General features: G+C 37.1%; 2 protein-coding genes across 3 annotated transcripts; one reads left to right on the top strand and one right to left on the bottom strand.

Moving 5' to 3' along the window:
• Positions 1-254: 254 nt before the first annotated feature.
• On the bottom strand, positions 255-2,969 carry LOC111444667 (high mobility group B protein 7-like). Its single transcript, XM_023082647.1, has 8 exons — positions 2,787-2,969; positions 2,075-2,157; positions 1,939-1,987; positions 1,735-1,851; positions 1,564-1,621; positions 761-805; positions 593-682; positions 255-519 (listed from the first exon to the last, which is right to left on the bottom strand). The coding sequence occupies exons 1-8, from the start codon at positions 2,900-2,902 to the stop codon at positions 457-459; spliced, it is 621 nt and encodes a 206-aa protein (XP_022938415.1). The 5' UTR covers positions 2,903-2,969; the 3' UTR covers positions 255-456.
• A 1,902-nt stretch (positions 2,970-4,871) lies between these two features.
• LOC111444664 (helicase-like transcription factor CHR28) lies at positions 4,872-23,075 on the top strand. 2 transcript variants are annotated; one of them, XM_023082643.1, is made up of 14 exons: positions 4,872-5,108; positions 5,222-5,380; positions 5,456-5,600; positions 6,028-6,164; positions 6,308-6,532; positions 6,620-7,164; positions 11,284-11,355; positions 11,437-11,514; positions 11,603-12,509; positions 17,487-17,617; positions 18,320-18,541; positions 20,207-20,794; positions 20,994-21,203; positions 22,094-23,075. In XM_023082643.1, the coding sequence occupies exons 5-14, from the start codon at positions 6,376-6,378 to the stop codon at positions 22,196-22,198; spliced, it is 3,015 nt and encodes a 1,004-aa protein (XP_022938411.1). In that variant the 5' UTR covers positions 4,872-5,108; positions 5,222-5,380; positions 5,456-5,600; positions 6,028-6,164; positions 6,308-6,375; the 3' UTR covers positions 22,199-23,075. The 2 variants fall into 2 exon arrangements, with proteins under 2 accessions (XP_022938411.1, XP_022938410.1); XM_023082642.1 differs by lacking the exon at positions 5,222-5,380 and having other exon boundaries at positions 6,328-6,532.
• The last annotated feature ends 361 nt before the right edge of the window (positions 23,076-23,436 follow it).

The raw sequence follows: 23,436 nt of genomic DNA, 5'->3' as shown, positions 1-23,436 counted from the left end.
GAACGAGACAACATGATCATCAAAGACAAGACTCAAAGAGATCGATTAAAATCCCAAATCATAACCTCAAAATTCAAAGTCTAAAAAAGTCTCTATATGAATTAACATACAACTAGTAAAGCTTTACTTAAATTAGGTTGTTTCTTTCCATTTCTTATCGATAAAATCTAGATAATTCAAAATTAATTTAATATTTAATTAGAGATTTTTTATATTTCAAATCATTAAAATAATGAAACTGCATAACTAGATTTGACTAAGATGGGTTCAAATATAGATTTGAGACCAAAAACAAAACTCCAAAAATCTAGCATTTGTACGATATTTTGCTTCAAACGCAACCATAGAATCCAACAGCATTTTTACTAAGTTAGACTCTGAATGAATTTACAACAGAAACAAGGCAGTGAAGAAGGCTGTTTTCTAGCATTACGAAAGCCTACCATGGAATCTCTCCTACTCTTCATCTGTTACTTCTTCTACCTCCTTCTCTGCAACCTCTTCTGTTTCCTTTTCATCCTGATCAAAGATCCCACATTACAATTTGCAAAATTGAACACAATAATTCAACATTTTAGAGCTTAAATCTTACTTCTTCATTCTCAGCATTTCGACTTTCTTCTAAGGCCTTCTCATACTCCGCTTTCAGCTCAGCAGCTTTATCTTGGTATGGCTTCTTCTCCTGTTAATCACTTTAAGGTTTAGATACATGATTCAGAAAACGTTTACATGTTTTCAAATGGCGAGTAATCTCACTCACTTCATCAGTCATTGACTTCCATTTCTCACCACCTTCCTTTGCAACCTATAAAGATTGGAATACACAATCAGGAGTGAGGATACATTGATTTGGGTTATTGATACAATTTTATGTTGAGGATTATTGGGAGTGAATCCCACGTTGGATAATTTAGTAAAAGATTATAAGTTTATAAATGGGGAATACTATCTCAATGAGGCTTTTTGGAGAAACCCAGAGCAAAGCTATAAAAGCTTATGCTTAAAGTGGACAATATCATACCATTCTAAAGAATCGTGATTCCTAACATGGTATCAAAGCTTATCTCAAAGTGGACAATATCATACCATTCTAAAGAATCGTGATTCCTAACATGGTATCAAAGCTTCTGTCAAAGTGGACATATCATACCATTCTGGATAATCGTGATTCCTAACATGGTATCAAAGCTTATGCTCAAAATAGACATATCATACCATTCTGGAGAATCGTGATTCCTAACATGGTATCAGAGCCATACCCTAAACTTAGTCATGACAATAGAATCCTCAAATATCAAACACAAATTATGAGCCTCAAAAGTGTAGTAAAAAAATGACTAAAATGTCGAATAAAGGTGTACTTTGTTCGAGGGCTCCAAAGAAAGGAATCAAACCTTAGTTAAGAAGAGGTTGTTCAAGAACTCCATAAGCCTCAGAAGAGGCTTATAGTGTAGTTTGTTTGAGGGGAAAATTGTTAATGATCCTTGAAAGTAAGTCCCACAGTTGTTAGTTAATTTGTAGACAATACTGGAGATTCCTAACATTTTACAGATCTGTGCTAACCTCTTTAACGCCTTTGGAATCAGGATGCGCTTCTTTGTATGATTTTCTGAAGTCATCCCTGAAGTAGCACAATGAGCAATTTCAGCAAAGACTCAGGTAAAGAGATACTACCGTGTAGGAATCTGATAAATTCAACACTTGAAAATAGAAGGGGACATGGGGATTGCATACATGAAAACGAAAAAAGCTGTAGGAGGGCGTTTGGGGGCATTTGGATCTTTGTCTTTCTTCCCTCTCTTCTCCGTTCGGGATTTCTTAGCCTTTGGTTCTGATGGTGCTGATCTTTTCCTGTACAGCGACACAGTCAAGTTAATACAATTCAAAGCATCACCTTAACCAGACAAAGAATCAAGAAAAAAGAAATTAGTAAGATACTTTTCAGCTGGCTTTTTGGCTTGAGTTTGCTTCTCGACAGTCTGAGCCTCTGCCAAGAATCCAAAAAAGGTGAGTTTCGACCCAAAAGACGTCAACGGACAAACAAAATATTCACGAATTCACGCGAAAAATGTACCTAAATTCGTTCTAATTTTGGCGTCGAGGCTACAGCTGTGCATGCTGATTAGTGCTGCCGGAACACTTTTGCCGCACTCATCACTGTAAGCCGAAAATTGACCATTCAATTAAGAGGAATTAATTTCCACAATTCAACGGATTACGACAAGACGAACATTTCATTCGACTCTGACTAACTCAGACTGAAAAGCAAACTGATTAGCAGAGACTATCAACGCTTAAACAACAAAAACTCTAAAACCACAATTTAATTAGAAAATGATCGAAGCAATGAAGTGTTGGGAAACAACACGAACACGCCAGTAAAATTTACAGAAAAACGAACCCGGTATAAATACGCAACATTCAAAAGGTTCATCAATCATCCTACATCCTCTTTAGCACTAATCCAACCGACGCAACTCAACGAAAACGTTTATAAAGGAAATGAACATTGCATTCAACTCTAAAACGAAACTGGACTAACAGACAAACTGAGAACAATAAATTAAAGACAGAAAATGAACTCCATAAACTACTATGTGTTCCTAATGTAGTCGAAGAAACGTTGTGTTAGAAAGTATATCACAGTCACGCCGATGAATCAAACGTAGAAATGAAAGCAGAAAGAAAACACCAGAGATCCACAACCTAAGTATGTCCTCTTTAGTCCTAAGCCAGCAAATGCAACTCAAAATGAACATATAAGCAAAAAAAAAACAAGAACGCACCATCGAGCAAAAGCACTGCCATCTTTGGCTCTCACAAGCGAAGGGCCAGTACTGGCAGCAGCGGCCGGAGTAGCCTCCACTCTCTTTCTCGACTTCGACGATCCTCCACCGGCCATTTCCTACTCTCCGCAGCTAATTCGGTTATTTCGAAAACGCAGACAAATTGAAGCCAAAGGGAAATTTCTCGTAAGCGTAGAACGAAGCGTCCATTGTTAATAAAGCAAAACAACCAAGAAAGAGGGAAATTTTTTTGTAAATTTTGGCGCCCTTACTCCCCGCGTTTTGCTTTCGTTTCACGAGGATCGCTGACTTGGCTTCATCTCTCCCGTTGATTTTGAACCGTTTCGTTTCGACGTTCCAAATTCATACTTTCTTTGTCTCTGTAAGAACGCTCACTAAATGGGCCTGGACTGAACTTATTGGGCCTTGGATAAACTTGGTCATGGGCTTTTGGGTTTAACCAAAAGCCCAACTCTAGCCGACATGTTAATGGGCCTGTACTGAACTTATTGGGCCTTGTATAAACTTGGTCATGGGCTTTTGGGTTGAACCAAAAGCCCAACTCTAGCCGACACGTTAAATGGGCCTAGATCGACGAGTTGGGTTTGATATGAGCCCAACCAACTCTAACCGACACGTGCCATCAAACCAGCAAACCAAAGTCTTTCAATTAGTTTTGGTTGGTCAGCTTGATTTTGCTTGTAATATTATCTACAACATTTCATAAATATTTCCAAAATTACCCTTTTAAGTATAATCATTTAGAAATTTGTAGGGCCATCGGGATCTATAATACATAACACGACGATCTAGAAAGGTATCGTGACATCTGGAGTTCACTCATTATAGAAAATCTATCAAAATTTTACTATTTATTAGATTGAGAACCGTTATACACGAGTCTCGTTTTGTAAATCGAGACCAAGCACATCGGTTTCACCTATTTTTATTAAGTACTAGTTCATTAGTAGCATTAAAAACTTTATTTTTTAGTTTAATAGTACGGGAGATAAAGAGTTCGAATATGTTGACCTTTTCGATCGATGGTACATATTTTATGTCAAGTGACCTCGTTCATGTTGACTCATGACACTGTAAAGTTGTTCGTGCGTGCTGGAGAACAGCTAGAAGAATAAAGAAAAATGCTAAATTATAAAAAGCGTGAATATTAACGTACGTTAATTCTACCAGAACTCGAGTATGCGAAATTTGAGCTATTTAAGACCATATGACCACAAGGACCACCAACTTTACTTGCATTACATCAAATTGGCGAGCAAAAGTGGTCAAAGTATCTTTAAATTGATAAATACCGTCCACTTGAAAGTGACAAGATTAAATCTATATACATCGAACAATTGGTTAAAAACGATTATGTTTCTGTTTAGGATGTAATCGATAAAAAATTAGTAAAAGCAAATGACAATATAGACGATAATTCAAGTACATTCAAAACGTGAATCACTTGAACTACTTGAAAAAAATTAATCTACACTCTTAATGTGAGATCCTATTCGGTTGGAAAGGAAAACAAAACATTATCTATAACGGTGTGAAAACATGTTTCTAGTAAACATGTTTTAAAATTGTGAGGCTGACGACAATACACAAAAGGTCAAAATGGACAATATTTTTCTAATAGTAAGCTTTGGCTATTACAAATAACATTAGAGCCAGACACAGGACAACGTGCCAGAGAGGATGTTGGTCTCAAAGGGATAGATTGTGCGATTCCATATCCGTTGAAAAAGGAATAAAACATTCATAACAAGGGAACATTCTGTTTTAAAATTGTCATACTGGCAACAATATGTAACGGGCATAAACAGACAACATCTATTAGCTATGGAATGTTACACTTCAACTCTACGAGTCGTGTCATTGAAAACCTAATAATTATAACCGTCAAATCTAAGTCTGAGAGTAAACGAGCTTAATCGAGTATAGATTTAGTTACTAAAATTTAAGATTTATAGATTTTTTTCCCAAGAAAATTGGAGGTGCACTTCAAGTGCACTACACGAGTACAGTCTGGATACTCACGGCCGTTAACTCGTCGTCGATCTAAAATTCCGAAAAAAAAAAAAAAAGAAATTCAGAAAAAAAAAAAACCTCTTTCAGCTTCGGCGTTGAACGGAAACTTCAAACCTCAAACCCTACGTAGTACGGAGGGAGAGAAGTTACTTCCTCTGCCACTACAATCTGCCACTCCTCGTATGAATTCCTTCTTCTTTTCGTTCATTTCCATCGCCACATTAATCGGCTTTTAACCATTCACCGTCTTGTTCGTCGATCTTGTTCAGTTCACTTCAATTTTTGAAGGTCAGTTTGAATTTGTGTGTGCGAATCTCGGAGTACTGTTGGTTTTGTAATGGGATCTTTTTTTTTTTTTTTTTTCTTTTACCCTAATCACTCATTTCGCCTCATGCATGCAGCGTCGAGGATTCGATGCTGTTATGTTTATAGGTTGAGTAATTGAAGTTCATGTTCAACGTTTTTTGAGGGGATAGTTCTTGATCTTCGAGTGACTGGTTTAATGGGGCCGGCACGGGAAGCATTATGCTTTGTAGACGAAGGAAAAAAAAGAATTTAAGGTTTTAGTTTCTATTTAGAAGGGTAATTTGAAAGTGGAATCGTTGAATTTGATGCTCTAATCGGTTTCTTTTCAGGTGCTCGGGTGCTTCGAATTTTTTTCGGGATTTGGATTTGGACTGCTTTTCTTGCATTATGGGGATACCGTGTGAGCATGTTTGTCGATAGACCTGCTACTTCACAATTGGAGTTATAGCAGATTTTTAACACTATGTGTTTAAGGTAGGAGAATAAACATATATGGGAAACGTATAGTCTATGGAGTTAATTTTTAGCCTTCCATTTCAATTGCTTTCATTGTCTCTGTCATCAGCTCCTTGTCCCATATTCTAGGAACTATGAGGGCGTCTCTCCATGTTTGTTTTATTTTTATTTTTTGTCGATCTGGCTTGCTACTTCTGAAAATGTTTCAAATTAAGCATACACCATGCATTATTATTATCAATCAGTGACTTATGTGACTGTATATTTGACTGTAATGGCCTTATTTAACTTATACAGTTTCTTTTTACTCCCTGCCTGTAGATTTCTTAAGTTTCATAAGTTTCTCTTTACTGCGTTCTCGATGTTTTGACAATTTTCTTGGTATTCAACTAATAATAAGACGTATGGCATTTAATTTTTTTTCCTTTTCTTTGGGTATTTGCAGAGATGTTTTTGACATAGAGGTCCCTGCTTAATGAATATGCTGCATCTGAAAAGATTTATAATGCAGCATGGCTATGCGTTTGATTATTCAGTCTATCATTGAAAATTCGTTGATTTAGCTCAGAGGCACTTCACATTTGTAAGTAGATGTTTTTGTAACTTTATATTCTTAGATTGCTCGGACTACGTATCTGGTGGTAGCAGCTGATTATTTGATCAGTCTGTTGCTTATCTATTGGTTTTTTTCATAACAAGGCAATTTCTATGATTTTCTGTGGCAGTTTTGCTAATCTTTGTGTAGCTTCTTCCTTGTTTTGTCGAAGAAGAGAGATCTCGCAGTTGAACCATCATGTCTGTGACTAACCTTATAGAAATTAGTTCATCAGACAGTGAAATAGAGCTAGAATATATTAGTGACAGCGACGATGCTGCACCAAGTATTGGGGAACCTAGTCACAGCAGAAAGCTTCCTCATTGGGCATCCACAGATTTTGGTCCAGGTCAAAGTGAGTTGTGCTCAAGATTAATAGTTCTTTTTAGTACTTTCTCAAAAAAACTGGTAAAGGGGAAAAAACTGACAATCAAATTTGCAGGTAATGTTAATAACAGCCCGCATTCTGGTTCTAATGGCGATGCTGGAGCCTCAAATCATCATATTGTCCTTGCAGATGATTCCGATTATCTTACTGAAAATGGGAATACTGGTCTACCTCGAACTGTGAATTCTCGAATTGCAACCACAGCTGGTGCAGATTATGAAAGATTATCTTCTCAACAGGCTTTTAAGAGGACCCTTCCTTATACTTTTCAGTCACATGCACCCCCTACAAAATCAAATAACTTAGTAGACAATGTGGGCAGCAGTCAAATTCGTGATGCCCACATCAGTTCTTATGATTCAGCAAGGCCAAGTTCAACTAGCGGCAGGGTTTATGGGAGAGAGAATGTTTTCAGAGGCAACGGTGACGATGCTGTTAGTTCTGAGAACAGGGATTACAGGGTTCTCCCTGTGAGTTTGGCACCAGGGAAAACTATACCTTCTTCACAGTATCCAAGTGAACATCCCTACCGCTCTGGTTATGGTGAAGAAATGGTTGCTGGAAGTGATGAGAGATTGATTTATCAAGCAGCATTGGAGGTATTTTTTATATAAAAACTTTTAGGCTATTGTATTTTAGTTTTGATAAAATTCTCATAACTAGATTTTACATTTTAAGATTCTTTGGCTTTCGTTACTAGCAAATATATATATATATATTTTTTATAAGAAACAATTTCATTGATGAGTGAAATTTACAAGAGGGATGTATAATCCATGATGTTTACAAAAGACCTTCCCAATTTGCAATGAGGGAGGTATAACTATAGGAAGTAAAAATATTAGACAGTTTACACCAAGATATAGCTTGGTAAACAACATTGTTGAAAAGTTTTGTGTAGGTCTGTGTTGTTTCTGCAAATATTCTCTGATTTCTTTCTTTCCACAGATTCCAAAAGAAAGCCATGATGAGGTTTTTCCATAATAACTAGGGCTTTTGCGTTCTTGAAAGGGTGGTACGTTAAGGCCATATCCAAAAAATCCTTTACCTCCCTAGGAAATGCGAGATGCCATCTGAATATATTAAGAATCGTTGTCCAGAAATTTTGAGTGTATGTGCATTCCATAAACAAGTGACTTTGTGATTCGTTTGCTTGCAAATATGGAGATGTCTATTTTGAGATAGTAGTCCATTTCTTCTTTCCTTTTAGTCTAGGCTCTTCTCACTACCCACAACAAAGAAAAAAGGAGAGGAGGGTTTGCCTCAAGGGTAATGAGGATATAATGCACCATTTCAAGTGCCACTTGTTTTCTTTCTTTATTTATTAGTTTTCATACGAAACATGCTACCATTTCACTTATTAGGTAATGCCTTTAGTTGCAAACAGTGTAAACATGCTACCATTTCACTTATTAGGTAATGCCTTTAGGTAATGCCTTTAGTTGGAAAGGTGTAGAAAGTAATTCAATGCAGAATCGAGGCTCTTTAAGAGGGAAACTTTTGCATCCAAGTGAATTTATTTGTAACTAACACAATGGGGAAATGACATGAAGTAATTCTAGAATCAAGGTTCTTGAAGAGGGAAACTTCTCCATCCACTCTCTCTACTAACCAAGAAACAATCAAGAGGGAGAGGATAGGTTGTTTCTACTATGCTTTCAGATAAACAGCCCGTAGATAAAGGAATATTAGTAAGGTCTAACTTGTCAATCAACCGATTTAACTTCTTCATGCTTCTTGTGATTCTATCACCTAGGGACTTTTCATTAATCCACCTAGTCACATGGAAGTCACCGCCAACACACCACAAGTTGGTCACCAACTCACTGATACCTTAGGTTTCGTCCTAAAACCATCTATGTTATGATTAGTAGACTATAAAACCCAGTCACCTAGAAAGAAGTATCATTAACTCATTTGAATTTCTTTTATACTCTACTTGAAAATAATTGATCCAATTCTATTTTCTTTTATACTCTTTTGTCTGTACCGAAGATCTTTGATTGCCCAACATTTCACCAATTATTAATATAAGGTTTCAGGAATCTACAAATTTTTTTTTTGGAGGGCAATTCATTGTGGAAAAAACATTGTCCACCAATTAATCATATGAAGTTCTAGGAATTTATAAAACGAAAGAGCAATCCGTTATAGCAAGCATACCCTCATGACTCGTTATGTAAAGGGAATCTTTGCTCCCCTCACCCACTTTCATCTTTGTTTTTGAATGAATTTAAGTTTTTTCATTTGTTAAGTAACAGAGTCCAACATTTCTTTTTGTAACCTAGTGGTTGAGGAGGTAACCAAAAGACTTTGGGCTTGGATATTGAAGGTTTGATATTAATGGTCGAAGTGCCATCCCAACTTTTCTTTTTGTAACCTATTGGTTGAGGAGGTAGCCAAAAGACTTTGGGCTTGGATATTGAAGGTTTGATATTAATGGTTGAAGTGCCATCCCAACTTTTCTTTTTTAACCTATTGGTTCAGGAGGTAGCCAAAAGACTTTGGGCTTGGGTATTGAAGGTTTGATATTAATGGTTGAAGTGCCATCCCTCAAAACAATGGCATGGTCACATGAGTGGAAAGGTTGCATTGAAAACACATCTTGATATATGCATAAGACCTACACCATCTTTGATCATAACAATTTTCTAATTTAGGAAGCCACAGTCGCTTTATATTCTAGTACCAATGCCTCTTTCTTGTCTGATGAACCTTGATCATTGCCCTAGTGGAATTGGGGCGTAATGAACGGATTATTGTAGCATTAATAACTCCTGCTTAATATTCACCAAGCTACCTTTCTCACTCATTCTAGACATTAACTTCTACTTTACAAGATGAGGATTGTCTCAACCTTTTGCATAAGAAGTCTCTCATATAATTTATATAGAGGTCAAGTAGCTTGTGATTTGGCTTCAAACAATTTGAATTAAAGCAAGTCTTTCCCATGATTAAAGGTCGTAGACTAAAATAAGAATATTGTAATCTGGGACATGAAGTAGTTGCAGTTGATGATTTGTTTTTCAATTTTCCATCTGTCTGTGTGAAAAGTATGTAGGATCTAATTAACCTTAAGCTATGGGGCCTAAGCTAGCCTTTTGAGTTTAACAACTAGTGGGAGTAGAGATTCATACCTTTGACCTCTTGCTCGAGAGCATATGCCTAGGCCTGTTGAACTATGTTCAGGTTGGCATGAGGCTTAAGCCAGTTCCTAAACAAGATTGCATAATGACTCCTCAGGCCGATGCCAAATCTGCACCTTCAGATATACAAAATCTTCCAAACCATCTTCTAGTATTATAAAAGGTAGAGCATTGACCTTGGACCCCACAAATTGAGCCCACCTACTAGAGCGTATACATAGCACAATTAACCTCTACTATAGAGCACTTTTCCTGACATTTATTTTAAGATGAGACAACTCAAAAAACCTAGTGGTTTCTTAAGGGAAAAAAGGAAACAAATCTCCTTGTTTGAATGAAAAAAAGCGTCATCAGTGAATTCGAGATGAGTGAGATGAAGAGATGAAGCTTAGCCCTTCCAACTCAAAAGTATTCAATTAAACCTGTATACATAGCACAATTAACCTCTACAATAGAGCACTTTTCCTGACATTTATTTTGAGAGGAGACAACTCAGAAACCTAGTGGCTTCTTAAGGGGGGGAAAAAAAAAGGAAAAAAATCTCTTATTTTGAATGAAAAAAAGTGTCATCAGTGAATTGGAAATGAGTGAGATGAAGAGATGAAGCTTATCCCTTCCAACTCAAAAGTATTCAATTAAACCTGTCTGTCCTTGTCAATGAAAGCTTGGTTTCACCTTAGGAAAAAATAGAAAAAAAAAAAAGAAAAAGAAAAAAGAAGGATGGGAAAGACCCCTCGTCTCATACCCTTGAAAGGATTTATTTCCTCAGGTTTCTCAATGATTGAAATGGAGAAATTTTCTGAGTTCAAACAATTACCATCCAAATCCTCTACTTGAATGGTGTTAATCAAAATGAAAACAAAGCTTTATTAAATATTCTGCCTTTTTTCATTTTTAACCAAAAAAGAGTAGCATGTAAACTAGTTCGTGCTAACTTAAATTTAACTAACTAACCTAACAGCCTTTCCATCTTACGCTTTTAGAGGTTATTTTCTTAACAAAAGTCTAAAACAGCTTATTTGTAATTTAAAGGGTTTAAATCCTGGAGCCAGAAAGTGATTCTCTCCAGCTTCTTGTGTAGTTTTAACTTGATGCTTAATGGGCTCTACCATAGTCCAAAGGAAAAGTCCTCAGGCTTAATACACTGATATTCTTTTGTATTATTGGTTGGAAATAAATAAGAGCCTCTTTCCGGATATTGGAGGGATATGTCAACTTTATTCATACTATTTTTATTCTCTTATTCAGTTTTATTTACATCAATCTTTTTTCCTACAGTGATAGTTCTTTGATTTGCTGCACCATTTTGGAGGCATTTTGTAATTCCTTTAATTTTTTTTATGCCTTTTGCTTTGTTTATTTCATTGATCAATGAGATTGCTTTATTTAAATAAAAAGAGGTTGATCTGATGATAGTTCAAAAGACAAGAGGAAACAATTATCGCCTAAAAGATCAAGATAGAAGAAACTGGTTGCTATCAGCTAGTCAATAAGTCTTGTTGATATTATAATTGCTTTCCCTCTGCTGAATTAACTATTAAAGTCTTAATAACCAATCCCCCTTTTTTGCAGGATCTAAATCAACCAAAACTTGAGGCTAATTTACCCGATGGTCTTCTGTCTGTTCCTCTTTTAAGACATCAGGTTTTTCTGTCAAAATGTAGTGTCTTTCTCTTACTGCCAGACATTCTTTTAAAACCTTTTGCTGTATACTTTGTCTTTTAGAAAATTGCATTAGCATGGATGCTACAGAAGGAAACTAGAAGTTTGCATTGTTTGGGAGGAATTTTAGCGGATGACCAGGCAAGCTACTGGACCTGGATTAAATTCTCGTCTGTTTTTGGAAATTTGACCTTAATGAGGTTCTAGACTTCTTCCCTTTTCTCTTCAGGGCCTTGGAAAGACAGTTTCTATGATTTCCCTCATACAAACGCAGAAGTCCTTGCAGTCAAAGGCAGAATTAGAAGATGGAAGCAAAACAAAAGCTGAAGCTTTGAATTTGGACGACGATGATGATAATGGCACTGGCACTGCTGATTCAGTTAAAATGCAGCAGACTGGAGAGTCTGATGATGTTAAACCAATTCAAGAAGTGAAAACAACTAGAGCAATCAGTAAACGGAGACCTGCAGCTGGTACACTGGTTGTGTGCCCTGCAAGTATTCTTCGGCAGTGGGCCAGAGAACTAGAGGACAAGGTCACTGAAGAAGCTAAACTCTCAGTTTTAATCTATCATGGGGGAAGTAGGACTAGGAATCCTGATGAGCTTGCAAAGTACGATGTGGTTCTCACAACATATTCGATCGTCACCAATGAAGTTCCAAAACAACCTTTAGTTGATGAGGATGATGCTGAGGAAAAAAATGGAGATAGATACGGATTATCTACTGATTTTTCTGCTAACGTAAAGAGGAAAAAGACCTCTATCAGCAGTAAGAAGGGTAAGAAAGGCAGGAAAGGAACTGGCATTTCCATTGAGTGTGATTCTGGCCCACTGGCAAGAGTGGGTTGGTTCAGAGTTATTCTGGATGAAGCTCAGACAATAAAGAATCACAGAACTCAAGTAGCTAGAGCCTGCTGTAGCCTTCGAGCGAAAAGAAGGTGGTGCTTATCTGGAACACCTATACAAAATGCAATTGATGATTTATACAGCTATTTCAGATTTCTGAGGTATGATCCTTATGCTGTCTATAAATCTTTCTACCATACAATCAAGGTTCCAATTTCCAGAAATTCAGTTACTGGCTATAAGAAGCTTCAGGCTGTTCTAAGGGCAATAATGTTGCGACGAACTAAAGGTGGATACTTTTTCTCTCTCACTCTCTTTCTCTTGTTTCCTTTAATAAAAACTCTACTGTTATTATGTGTAAGAATATGATGAGAATACAGATTTCTCATTCAGTATTGTTATTTATGTGAGGGAGCTCTATTCAAAATCACAAAGGTGATACAAATGGACAGAAACTTAGGAGGGCTGAAACTTTAATCTAAACTAGCCATGGTAAACAACAAGTTAACCGGCTGGCGAATGTCCAAAAAATACTTAAAGGCAGAAGAAATTGCCACACCAGTAAAACAAGACTACAATCAAGGAATAACAAAACTAAAGATAAGTCAGTTAATGTCCAAGAGTAGCTGACGATGTTCTACATCAGACCTCCCAACCCCAAGAAAAAACGCATCCTTGAGTCAATCAGCTAAGGGGAACTTGTTTGAAGCATGATAAGGGTAGATATTAGCAACAGTAAATGCTGGACTAATACAAATGGTAGGAGGGGCATCTAGCTAATATGCATTGCTGTCAATTTTCTCAACAACAGAAAAAGGACCAAGCTTTGGTATGTTATGAACTGTAGTAGGTAAACAAGACTTTTGCAAATGCAATATCACCAAGTCACCAACTCAGAAGCTTCAAGCACAACGATGTGAATCAACAGCAACTTTGTAGGAAAATTGCTTGTTTGAGGTGTTCCTTAATTTCATCGTGCTGCTCCACATTCCATTTCAATGAAAAAGCTTTGTTTTCTTTCGTATCTTTCTTACATTCCGAGAAGAATTGAGCGGTTGGCTGCCATCATTAAAGAAGTAGCTTGCAGGAATAAAGAAATGCTAGTTGCATGCTAGCCATACTGCCAAATTGCAACTCTTTAGGGCATTAATTGGGACTTTTTCAAGCTCGAGAGATGTGCCAACTTTGTGGATCGTGAGGTTAGGGTTTTCACTCATCCTACTTAGGTCTTCCCCTTGGCCACTCCTCTAGAGGTCGTTCCTTTTGGGACCCTGTCATTGGAACTGTTTGCAAAAGACTCCCTTCCATGAAGAAGAGCTTCTTTTCCAGAAGGGGTGCCTCACTGAGTGGTATTCCTGTTTACTTTTTGTCTCATTTTAAAGTCCCAAGTCTAATTGGAAAGAATATGGAGTAGCTTATGAGAGATTTCTTATGGGAAGGGGTAAAAGAGGGGAAGGGATCACATCTGATTCGTTGGGAGGTGGTTTCTAGGTCCCTAGACTAAAGGGGTTTTGGTATTGATAATGTTAAGTGAGAAACACTACCCGGCTAGTAAGTGGCTCTGGCGATTCTATCACGGAGTCAATACCTCTATGGGACAAGGTTATTGTTAGCAAGTAGGGGCTCCACCCCTTTGAGTGCACCAGTGAGGGTTTAAAGGGCACTAGAAACCTGTAGAAGGTGGTTTGTGGCAGTTTTTCCTTTCCTATCTCAATTTATTCATAATGATATGGGGGAGACGGGAAAAATATGTTTTTCTGAGGACAAGTGGTTGGGGAATAGATCCCTTTACTCCTTATACCCTCGTTTATATCATTTTTCTTCTCTCAAGAATCACTCGATTGCTTTGATCCTTGTTCAGTTGAAGTTATTGTTGTCTCCTTCCTTGGATTTTTCAATGTTCGTTGACCAATGAGGAAACGTTAGATGTTTTATCTCTACTTCCTCCCTCTCCTCTATTTGCTTTAAGCCCATAGGAGAGATTCTCACCTTTTGAACCCTTGTCCTTCAAAAGATTTTCTTGTAGCTCTTTCTTCCCATGCCTCATCCAACCTATGTTTAGTGGGTTTTTTTTCTCTCTCCTTAGTTTGGAAGGTGAAAATTCCTAAGGAGGTTAAGTTCTACGTGTGAAAAGTGTTGCATGGATGCATGGAAGAGTTAACACCTTGAATCAGATTTCGGGCAGACAGTTTTTAGTGGTTGGGTTGTTTTGTTGTATTCTTTGCGGGAGGTATGCCACTTTAATGAATTGATCAGCCACAACTAAGACAAAGTCATTACCTTGTTGAGTCCTAGGGGGACCAAGTGTAAAGTCCATGGATAAATCTTCCCAAATAGTATATGAGGGAGAGGTAGGGGAGTGTAAAGATGGGTATTTTGACTCGATCCTTGAAGTTTGACGAATAAAACATCACTTAACAAACTTTGTGGCATCTTTAACAAACTTTGTGGCATCTTTCTTTTTTTGTGGCCGATGAAATTCGGTAGACTATGCACTTATTGCACCAAAATTATTGACGATCTGAAGAGAAGCAAGGAAGCGGGAGTTGTGATTAAATTATTGATGACTTTTGGGAGGGGGTGCTCTCTTCCCTGAACCCCTAGGTTAGTCTTTTTTTTGGGGTAGACTATGTGCTTATTGCACCTATTTTCCTCGTTTCTTATTAAAACAAATTGGACATTGAGAAAACTTTTGATAAGGTTGATTAGGATTTCCTTGATCTCATTCTCCCAAATCAAGGGCTCCGGTATTGAGTGGAGGAGATGGACACAAGGCTGCATCTCATCTCCTAACTTCTCCATTATTGTTAACGGCAAGCCTCTTGGAATGATTCTTGCCACAAAGGGTCTTCGACAAGGTGGTCCTATTTCCTCTTTATTCTTATCGTGGGCTGTCTTAGTTGTATACTATCCAAAGTCAAAAGCGAGGTTTTGATCAAAGATTTTGTTGTTGGAAAGGGTCAACACACCTCATCTATTACCCATCTTCAATTTGCAGATGATACCATCTTGTTTTCATCTCCTGAAAACCTGTATGCAACCTATAATTCATTTGAAAAAGCATCAGGTTTGAACATCAGTGTCAGATCAGAAATATTGGGTATTAATATGGAGGGCCTTTCACGTTTCATCTATAGTGGGCATTTAGATGAGACGAAGTGAAGTTTCCTATCAGAGAAGGTGGGCTAGGCATCAATGGCATTCAACAAAAGAACATATCACTTTTGGCTAAATGTTATTTGGAGATTTCACGAGGTGAAATCTGCCTTATGGCATAAGTTGATTGCTACTAAATATGGATCTCTGCATTATGATCTTAAACCAGGTCATTTCTCAATATCATCATCTAGAAGTCCATGGAAATATATTTCTCGATTGCAAGCGTCTGTACAAGAACATTTCATGCAATGTCAGAAATGACAGTTGGTTGGGAAGTAATGCATTCAAGGAAGACTTTTCCTCATTGTACACACACACATTTTTAAAAGAAGCCTTCATCTCAGAATTGTGGTCTAATGAAACTGCTTCACAGAATTTACAGATTAGAAGACTCCTCACAGTGACGGAAATTTATGAATGGGCTAGGCTCTCCAATGTTGTCCTATCTGAACATTAAGACTTATGGGAATGGGATCTTGACAAAAATGGATTTACATCTAAATCTTTATCCAGAACTCACTCATCTATGAGTGCTAAAGGTAAAGCTGGTTTTTTACAAGTTGATTTGGAATGGGATGTATCCCGAAAAAAGTGAAGTTCTTTGTATGGGAACTCAGCCACTCTTGCCTACTTACTTGAGACAAGCTACAACACAGATCTCTGGGTTTTTCTTTATCTCCTAGCTGCTGCCCCTTGTGCAAAAAGGGTCCAGATACACACCGTCCCTCTTTATTACCTGTTCATACTCTAGATCATTTTGGACTTTCATCCAACATTGTTTCGATAGGTTTATGACCTTTCCTACTGATATTTGGTCTCTTATGAACATCGTTCTCCTCAGGCATTCATTCAAGAATTTGCATACATTCACTGATAAGTTCCAAGATTTTGAGACATTTATTTCATATGTTACATTTACAGCTTGCTTTCTTATAGCCAGTTGGAAGAAAAATCCTAATGTTTGAGCCAAAGTTTTGAATTTTATTTGTAACTGGTTTGGTTTGTAGTGATGGTGCTCAAGGCATATAGAAGGTTGGCTCTCTGAGGTTCTTTTGGGTTGGTATATTAAAGATAAAGTCAAAGTACTGTAGGCTATCGCCTCTATAGCTCGTTTGTGACTTTTCCTGGAAGGATAGGAATGCTATAATATTTTTTTAGTGAGTCTAATTCTTTTGATTATTTCTGTGACCTTGTACAATCACAATATTTAATTGGGTGTGCAACATGAGCTTTTTCTAGTTACTCTGCCTTTTCAATCAATCTAGATGGGACGGTTCCCTTTGCCGTTTAGCATTGTTTGTTTCTGCTGTCGTCGCTGAAAGTTGCAGCATGCCTTGATACCAATATATATATATATTCTGAAAATAAGTTTGCAGGATCCAAACCTGTTATCGAAAAAATTCTCTCTTTGCCTCTAGTTGATTGAAGAATATTACAGTGTTGAGATTTTGCTTGCTTCTTTCTAAGATGTGTGTGTCTATATATATATTGAAATAAGTTTGGTAGAAGTAAGTTTGCAGGATACAAATCTGTTATCGAAAAAATTCTATCCTTTTGTCTCTCGTTGATTGAAGAATGTTACACTGGAGATTTTGCTTGCTTCTATCTAAGATGGATGGTGTCATTTCTTGTGATACTTTTACTTCAACTATTAATTTGTAGTAACTAATAAATAATTAAACTTTTTGGAGGTCTCTTAAGTGAGGGGTCTCTCGTAATGTCTCCCTTTTTAATATAATATTATTTTTTCTTTGTTAAAAAATTATATCAGAAGCATATGGTCAGGGATCTTTTGCTTGTCACATATTCATAGATGAGTTCAGACACCTAGGGATACTTTTTACATGTGTATAACTGGACATATATTAATTAATGTCAAAACTGAAGGGTCATCATGCTGTGATGTCAGTCATCTCATGGTCCTCTCCAACCAGATCATCTCTTCATTTGGTCCTTTATCTGCTTTATATAGCTGTTCATCTCAGCACATTGTATGAGTATTAAACTTGTATGCCACAGTTTATTTAATTGACAGCACGTTGTATCCTTATATGAATTTTGATCACTTCTCCTTTCAGCTCTGGTAATGAACTTATTTGCTGTTTAGGCACATTAATTGATGGGGAACCGATTGTCAAATTGCCCCCCAAAACCATACGGTTGACAAAAGTGGATTTTTCTACTGAGGAGCGTGATTTTTATACCCAATTAGAAGCTGATTCTCGCAAGCAATTCAAGGTGCATTTACCCCTGCCTGAAGGATATTGGTTTGTTCAAAGTTTACTAGAGTGGATTCAACATTTTTTCGTTCTTTTTAAAAATAAATTTCTCCTTCTCCAAGTGTTTTTTTTTAATATGAACACCTGACTACAGTATAATCATTTCAGGGGATGGTGAGGTCAGAGAGAATTATTTTAACAATCTTTAGTAAAGATGTGTGCAACGCCTGATGCCTTTATCCATTTAGGTTTGGTCCATAGGGACAAAGAGATTAAACTACAAGGTTAAAAACCAATTAATTCAAAGTAGCTGATCTTAACTAATCTAAACTTAAGACTAAATAAATAAATGAAACAAAAATAACACTTGCAAGAATTACATTTAGAGCCTGGTAATTACCTATATCAAGGAAACTAAAAGTGCTTAAAGATACCTGTACAAAAATTTCATGGAGTTTGAAATATAATATATTTAGTTAACTAGCTTTTGAATTTCAAGTGCACCAGACCTTGAGGACATATGGGTGCTTCTCTTTAGTTGTTTTAATACATATGTTTAAGTTTTTGTTAAAAGACTTTTAGCTGTATGTTTCTCTTTTTGTCTTTATAGGGGCTAGGCTTCTTGTATGTCCACCCTATTGATTAATGCACCCTTTGTTGAATGAAATTTTCCTTCTTAAATGTGGAGTCTTACAGGAGTTATATGACATGTACTTTGCAGGCTTATGCCGCAGCTGGTACTGTAAAGCAAAACTATGCCAATATTCTGCTGATGCTTCTACGCCTCCGTCAAGCTTGTGACCACCCACTTCTTGTAAAAGGGTATAATATTGATTCTGTGGGGAAGGATTCTACAGAAATGGCAAGTAAACTTCCTAAGGATATGCTGATGAATCTGTTAAATTGCTTGGAGACTTCTTTGGCTATATGCCGAGTCTGCGATGTGAGTTTCATTCTTCATATTAACTCATGAATTATGGTGAAAGGAGAGCTCTAACAAAGTTGGGCTGTGAGAAATTGAAATATCTGCTTTCACCTTGTTCTTTAACCAGTTCTTTGTGCTCAGCCTTCTTTATAAATCGATATTGAAGGAGAAATCTAAATTTTGTTATGAACGGGAAAGAATAATTCTTTGGAACATTAAGAACGAGGCAGTACTTTGGGGAATCTTGAAGTGTAGTAGTGTAGCTAGCAGGGATATAACAAATACCAGGCATTTTAGGCTTCTTTAACTTGGTTTTGAAATACCTTCTCCCTCTCCCTCTCCCTCTCCCTCTCGCACTATTAATAATGAAGCCTTTTATTTGATTTTTGGAGAGTTCTCTCTTTTAATCTCTTAGGTTACACCAATTTTGTATCAGAGTAGTGTAGTTGTTTGGGTCAACATTGGTTGTCGTCGGTGGAAGACCGAAAACTCTTGTCGATGCAGATCGCAAGAGGGATCCAGGAGCTGTGCTCCTTACCAAACATTGCACACATAATTACATAGGAAAGCCCTAACAAGGAACATCTCAAGAACCATCCAAGAATGAAATGTTTCAATATGTTTAGGAACAGAAGCAATTATCTTGGTTAAGAAACACAACCAAGAAATGCAGAAACCTATTCAAGAACACACATGAATCTCTACATCAATTCAGAGGCGGAAACATTTCCAAGAAGACGCTAGTATTTGAATCAGAGAATGAATTGGGAGGAATTTCAGAAGGGAATGGATGAAATTTGGCATCCTTTGGAAAAAATATCTAAATTGAAAGAACATGAACAGGCTAAAATTGCTAATTTTCAAAGAAGCATTCAAAAACATCAAGAATTAACCCAAAGGGGGGAATCACGCAAAAAAGTCCATGCGAACTTCTAAGTCGGGCCTTAAGTTCAAACCCCACGGAATTGAGTGTGAAGATGAGACAAACAAAAGTGATGGGTTGAGCCTTAAGGAATTGAGCGAAGTCAAAGAAGTGTTGCAGAACCCGCAAGAAGAATAAAATGAGCGGGCCCATCTTGGAAGAAATTAACCTACCCTCAATGAGAACTCCAATTTAATCATTCCGCTGAATTCTTTCCTATCTTTGTTTTCTATGATTTCCTTAGAAATCGTATAAAGACAATTCATTAGAAATCATATTTTACTATTAAGAAGGAACTGCCTCTTATATAGATTGTGTATGAATGTACTGTATTGTCTATCTTATTGTATCAAATTTCTGCAATTGTTCAAGCAATCCACAACTGTCAAAAATTTCCTTTTGCTTTCATCTATCCCGATAAGTTCTTGCCAAAGCTCTTATTTTTTTGTTGAGTAACAGTTGGAAACATCTTCAAGATTTGCAATGTGGGTTTTTTTTAAAGAAAAATCAGAGGTAGATATCACGCTGAAGTGTTGTCATCACACTATTCTTCAACAAAAAAGTGTTGTCATTTTTCATGCAATCCTATGCCTATAATGTGTTCATACGCATGTTTCAATTGCAATCCTAAGTGGCATACATTTAAATAACCTGAAAAAACAATCTGGAATGATACACAAGACTTCTATAATCTTTTTGCTGCAAAAATAATGGCTTATCGTATTCACTGTTTAATGGTTTTTTTCCCTCCCTCCTAATAGGATCCACCTGAGAATCCTGTTGTTACCATGTGTGGTCATGTTTTCTGCTATCAATGCGTGTCTGAATACTTGACTGGCGATGACAATATGTGCCCGGCACTTGGATGCAAGGAACAAGTTGCTGCTGACGTTGTTTTCTCGAAAACTACCCTCCGGAAATGTATCTCTGATGATCTTGATGGTGGTTCCACAAGTTCAGGAATTTCTGAGAAATCCCAAGTTGTTCATAGTGAGTACAGTTCGTCCAAAATTAGGGCCGTTCTTGAGATTCTGCAGAACAATTGCAAAGCATCAACTTCAACTTCTGAACAAGGGGTTTCCTTTGGATGCAATGGAAGTTCTCTACATTCTGAAGATGAATGCATTGAGATTTGTGATTCTGATGTTAATACTACAAAGAACGCATCTCCATGTCCAAATCCAACTGAAGAACCTGTGAAGACGATTGTTTTCTCCCAGTGGACTGGCATGTTAGATTTAGTAGAAATGTCACTTAACCAGGCTTGCGTACAATATAGGAGGCTTGATGGCACAATGACTCTGGTTTCAAGAGACCGTGCTGTGAAAGATTTCAACTCTGACCCCGAGGTTTGGCCCTTAATCTGAATCTACTTCAACAAATTCTGGTGGATTTAAGATGCTTCTCTATGTTGGGGGCATTATATACCATGGAAGTTTATTTGTTACTTTACATGATTTGCAATGATATAGGTATTGAAATAATTAACAATATTATGTTTTAGCATGGATGTTTTCAATATTTGAATCGGTGAATTGTTTTTTGCAGATCACTGTTATGTTGATGTCATTGAAGGCGGGAAATCTAGGTTTAAACATGGTTGCAGCATGTCATGTTATCCTATTGGATCTTTGGTGGAATCCAACTACAGAGGATCAGGCTGTAGATCGAGCTCATAGAATTGGACAGACTCGTCCTGTTACAGTGTCAAGGATTACTATAAAAGACACAGTTGAAGATAGGATACTAGCACTGCAGGTATTATCCTTGTCTCTTTTGCTTTATGTTTGTTTTTCCATTATCAGTTCTATATCTGTTGAAAACACAGTTTATGGAAATGTATGTTAAACATTAAGTTTCATGGTTACAATATAAATGCTGAATTTCAGCCGTAAGATCTTCGAGTGTACATTTCTTTTCATTTATTTTAAAGTTCAAGTTCTTGTTATAGAGTTCAGGAGGGATGCAAATATGCCTTTTGCTCAATTGGAATAAGGAGTCCTCTAAGACTTAGCATGGTTGCACTTTTGTCAATTATCGAGAATATGGATCTAGAGAAAGATATAGCTTAATTACCTTTATTGCAAGCAATCGAGTCATCCTGACGACAATTCTAATTTCTCGTGCCTAGTTTGGCCAATGTCTGCATGTGTTTTTTCTTCTTGATAATTTTGGTCATCCACCCAATGTATCTGCCCCACAGGGCTGACTCCTTTTTGGACAATATTCAAAGCCACTTGATTAGGAAGGGGGGCATTGTTTCTCTGCTCCGGGGAACCCACGCCATGAAAGAGCCACTCTAATTTACCGAATGCATTAGTTAGAGTGGGTCTTCCCTCAGGTTGTAGGCCTCTCCATTCCGTCAACTCTTTCAAGCTCTAAGAAGGGAGAAGTAGTCCCTTAATAAAGGTTGTTAATTCTCATTGTAAATGGAGTTGAAGGTTCTGTATAGCTTTGATTAATTTTTCAACCATTAAACAGTGCAATGTGTTATATAATAATTCGGTTGATTCTGAATTCTTTTGAATTTGTTACTTGAGCATATTGAATATCTTCTAAGAGGTTGGCTCGGTGCTTTACAAGATGAAGTTGATATGCATGTAATATTGACGTGGAAGATGCTTCTTCTTTCTGGCCATGTTTTGCAGGAAGAGAAGAGAAAAATGGTTGCATCAGCATTTGGTGAAGATCAAAATGGAGGTTCCGCTTCCCGCTTGACGGTTGAAGATCTCAGATATCTCTTTATGGTTTGAATCGTCGAGTGGCTCAGCTTCTTCTTCTGGAAGTTTTATTTAGCTTACACTTGTGGAAAAATTTTGTAGGGATCAGAATAACTTCTGGTTCTGATAATTTAAGGGCGAGAGACACTGGTTGCACATATTTTGCACACCAGAGTGGCCCCACGGGATAGTCTGGGTCAACATATACTTATGGTAACATAAATGAGTTTTTGTGGCCCTACCAACTTCTTCATTTTTCTTTCTTCCTTCTTTGGGATTTCAGTGAAGTGCCAAGGTATCTTGATAGGGCTGCCTGTAAATATCCAAGTTTATATCTATTGTATACAAAATGTTCAGATTTAGGTAGCTTTCTTTTTCCTTTTTAATTTATTTTTTCGTCACGTTTAAATTATGTCGATCGTCTCCAAAAAGCCCAGGTATGTATTGCAAGACGTGCTGTGTAAAAAGATTACAGGTTTCATTGGGTTCCTTAGAAAATATGCAACTTGACTGTTGAGTGCTGAAGATTGAAGAAGAAGAGGCAATAAAGATAGCACGTCAAGGACTTCAATTGTGGCTGTAATCAAGGTACATGTTGCTGCTGCTTATCTTGTTCAATCTTCCATTAAGACGATTCACTTTAACTGTAGTAAGTTTTTTCATACTTCTGATCTGATCTGATCTAGTTGCTATGATTGAACTCTCTTAATACTGATGAATAATTTATGTTGCTGTAACTCAGATGTGTGATATACTAGGAACATCAGGCAGACTTGGAACTGTTCTTAGTATATTATTATTTACATGTGTAATACGTTAGCTGTTTGAAACTCATTAGTGACTTGTAATTCTACTTTCTACTAGTTCAAGGCTTTTACTAAAATAAACGAGTGAAGTGTTATTTAGTTTTTCCCCCTTTCTACATGGTACTAGAATTCCTGAGCTTTTTTCCTAGAATAGGTGAGCTTTCTTTATACCAAAAGGGCTTGAAGTTTTGTACCGTTTTTGTATAGCAACTAATCTGTTGATAAGAGGATGAGCACCTCAAGTCCGATTCATCTGCACGATTTAACTACTAGATGAGATGCATGTGAAGCTCACATAATCCCTTGCTACTGCATAGTAGTATGCCTGTAATAGGCATGCGGCCATGAGCAACATGCATTAAACAAGCATGACTGTGACACCAACCGTAAGACTCTGGTTCTTGGATTTACCCATTTTTCACCTTCATCCTATATGTGTGCTTCTCTTGACTATTTCATGAAGCC

Source organism: Cucurbita moschata, unplaced genomic scaffold, assembly GCF_002738365.1.
Source record: "Cucurbita moschata cultivar Rifu unplaced genomic scaffold, Cmos_1.0 Cmo_Scf00007, whole genome shotgun sequence".
Taxonomy (NCBI): domain Eukaryota; kingdom Viridiplantae; phylum Streptophyta; class Magnoliopsida; order Cucurbitales; family Cucurbitaceae; genus Cucurbita; species Cucurbita moschata.
Note: the sequence above shows the minus strand (reverse complement) of the source record. Positions and strands in the feature narration are given on the sequence as shown.

Excerpts from the sequence above, each read along its gene's own strand:
- LOC111444664 (XM_023082642.1), top strand. The coding sequence starts at position 6,376 with ATGTCTGTGACTAACCTTATAGAAATTAGTTCATCAGACAGTGAAATA. Across the intron at positions 7,165-11,283 it reads TTTATCAAGCAGCATTGGAG|GATCTAAATCAACCAAAACT; the intron begins GTATTTTTTATA and ends CCTTTTTTGCAG. Across the intron at positions 11,515-11,602 it reads GAATTTTAGCGGATGACCAG|GGCCTTGGAAAGACAGTTTC; the intron begins GCAAGCTACTGG and ends TTTTCTCTTCAG.
- LOC111444667 (XM_023082647.1), bottom strand. The coding sequence starts at position 2,902 with ATGGCCGGTGGAGGATCGTCGAAGTCGAGAAAGAGAGTGGAGGCTACT. Across the intron at positions 806-1,563 it reads ATTCCAAAGGCGTTAAAGAG|GTTGCAAAGGAAGGTGGTGA; the intron begins GTTAGCACAGAT and ends CAATCTTTATAG. Across the intron at positions 683-760 it reads GGAAGTCAATGACTGATGAA|GAGAAGAAGCCATACCAAGA; the intron begins GTGAGTGAGATT and ends AGTGATTAACAG.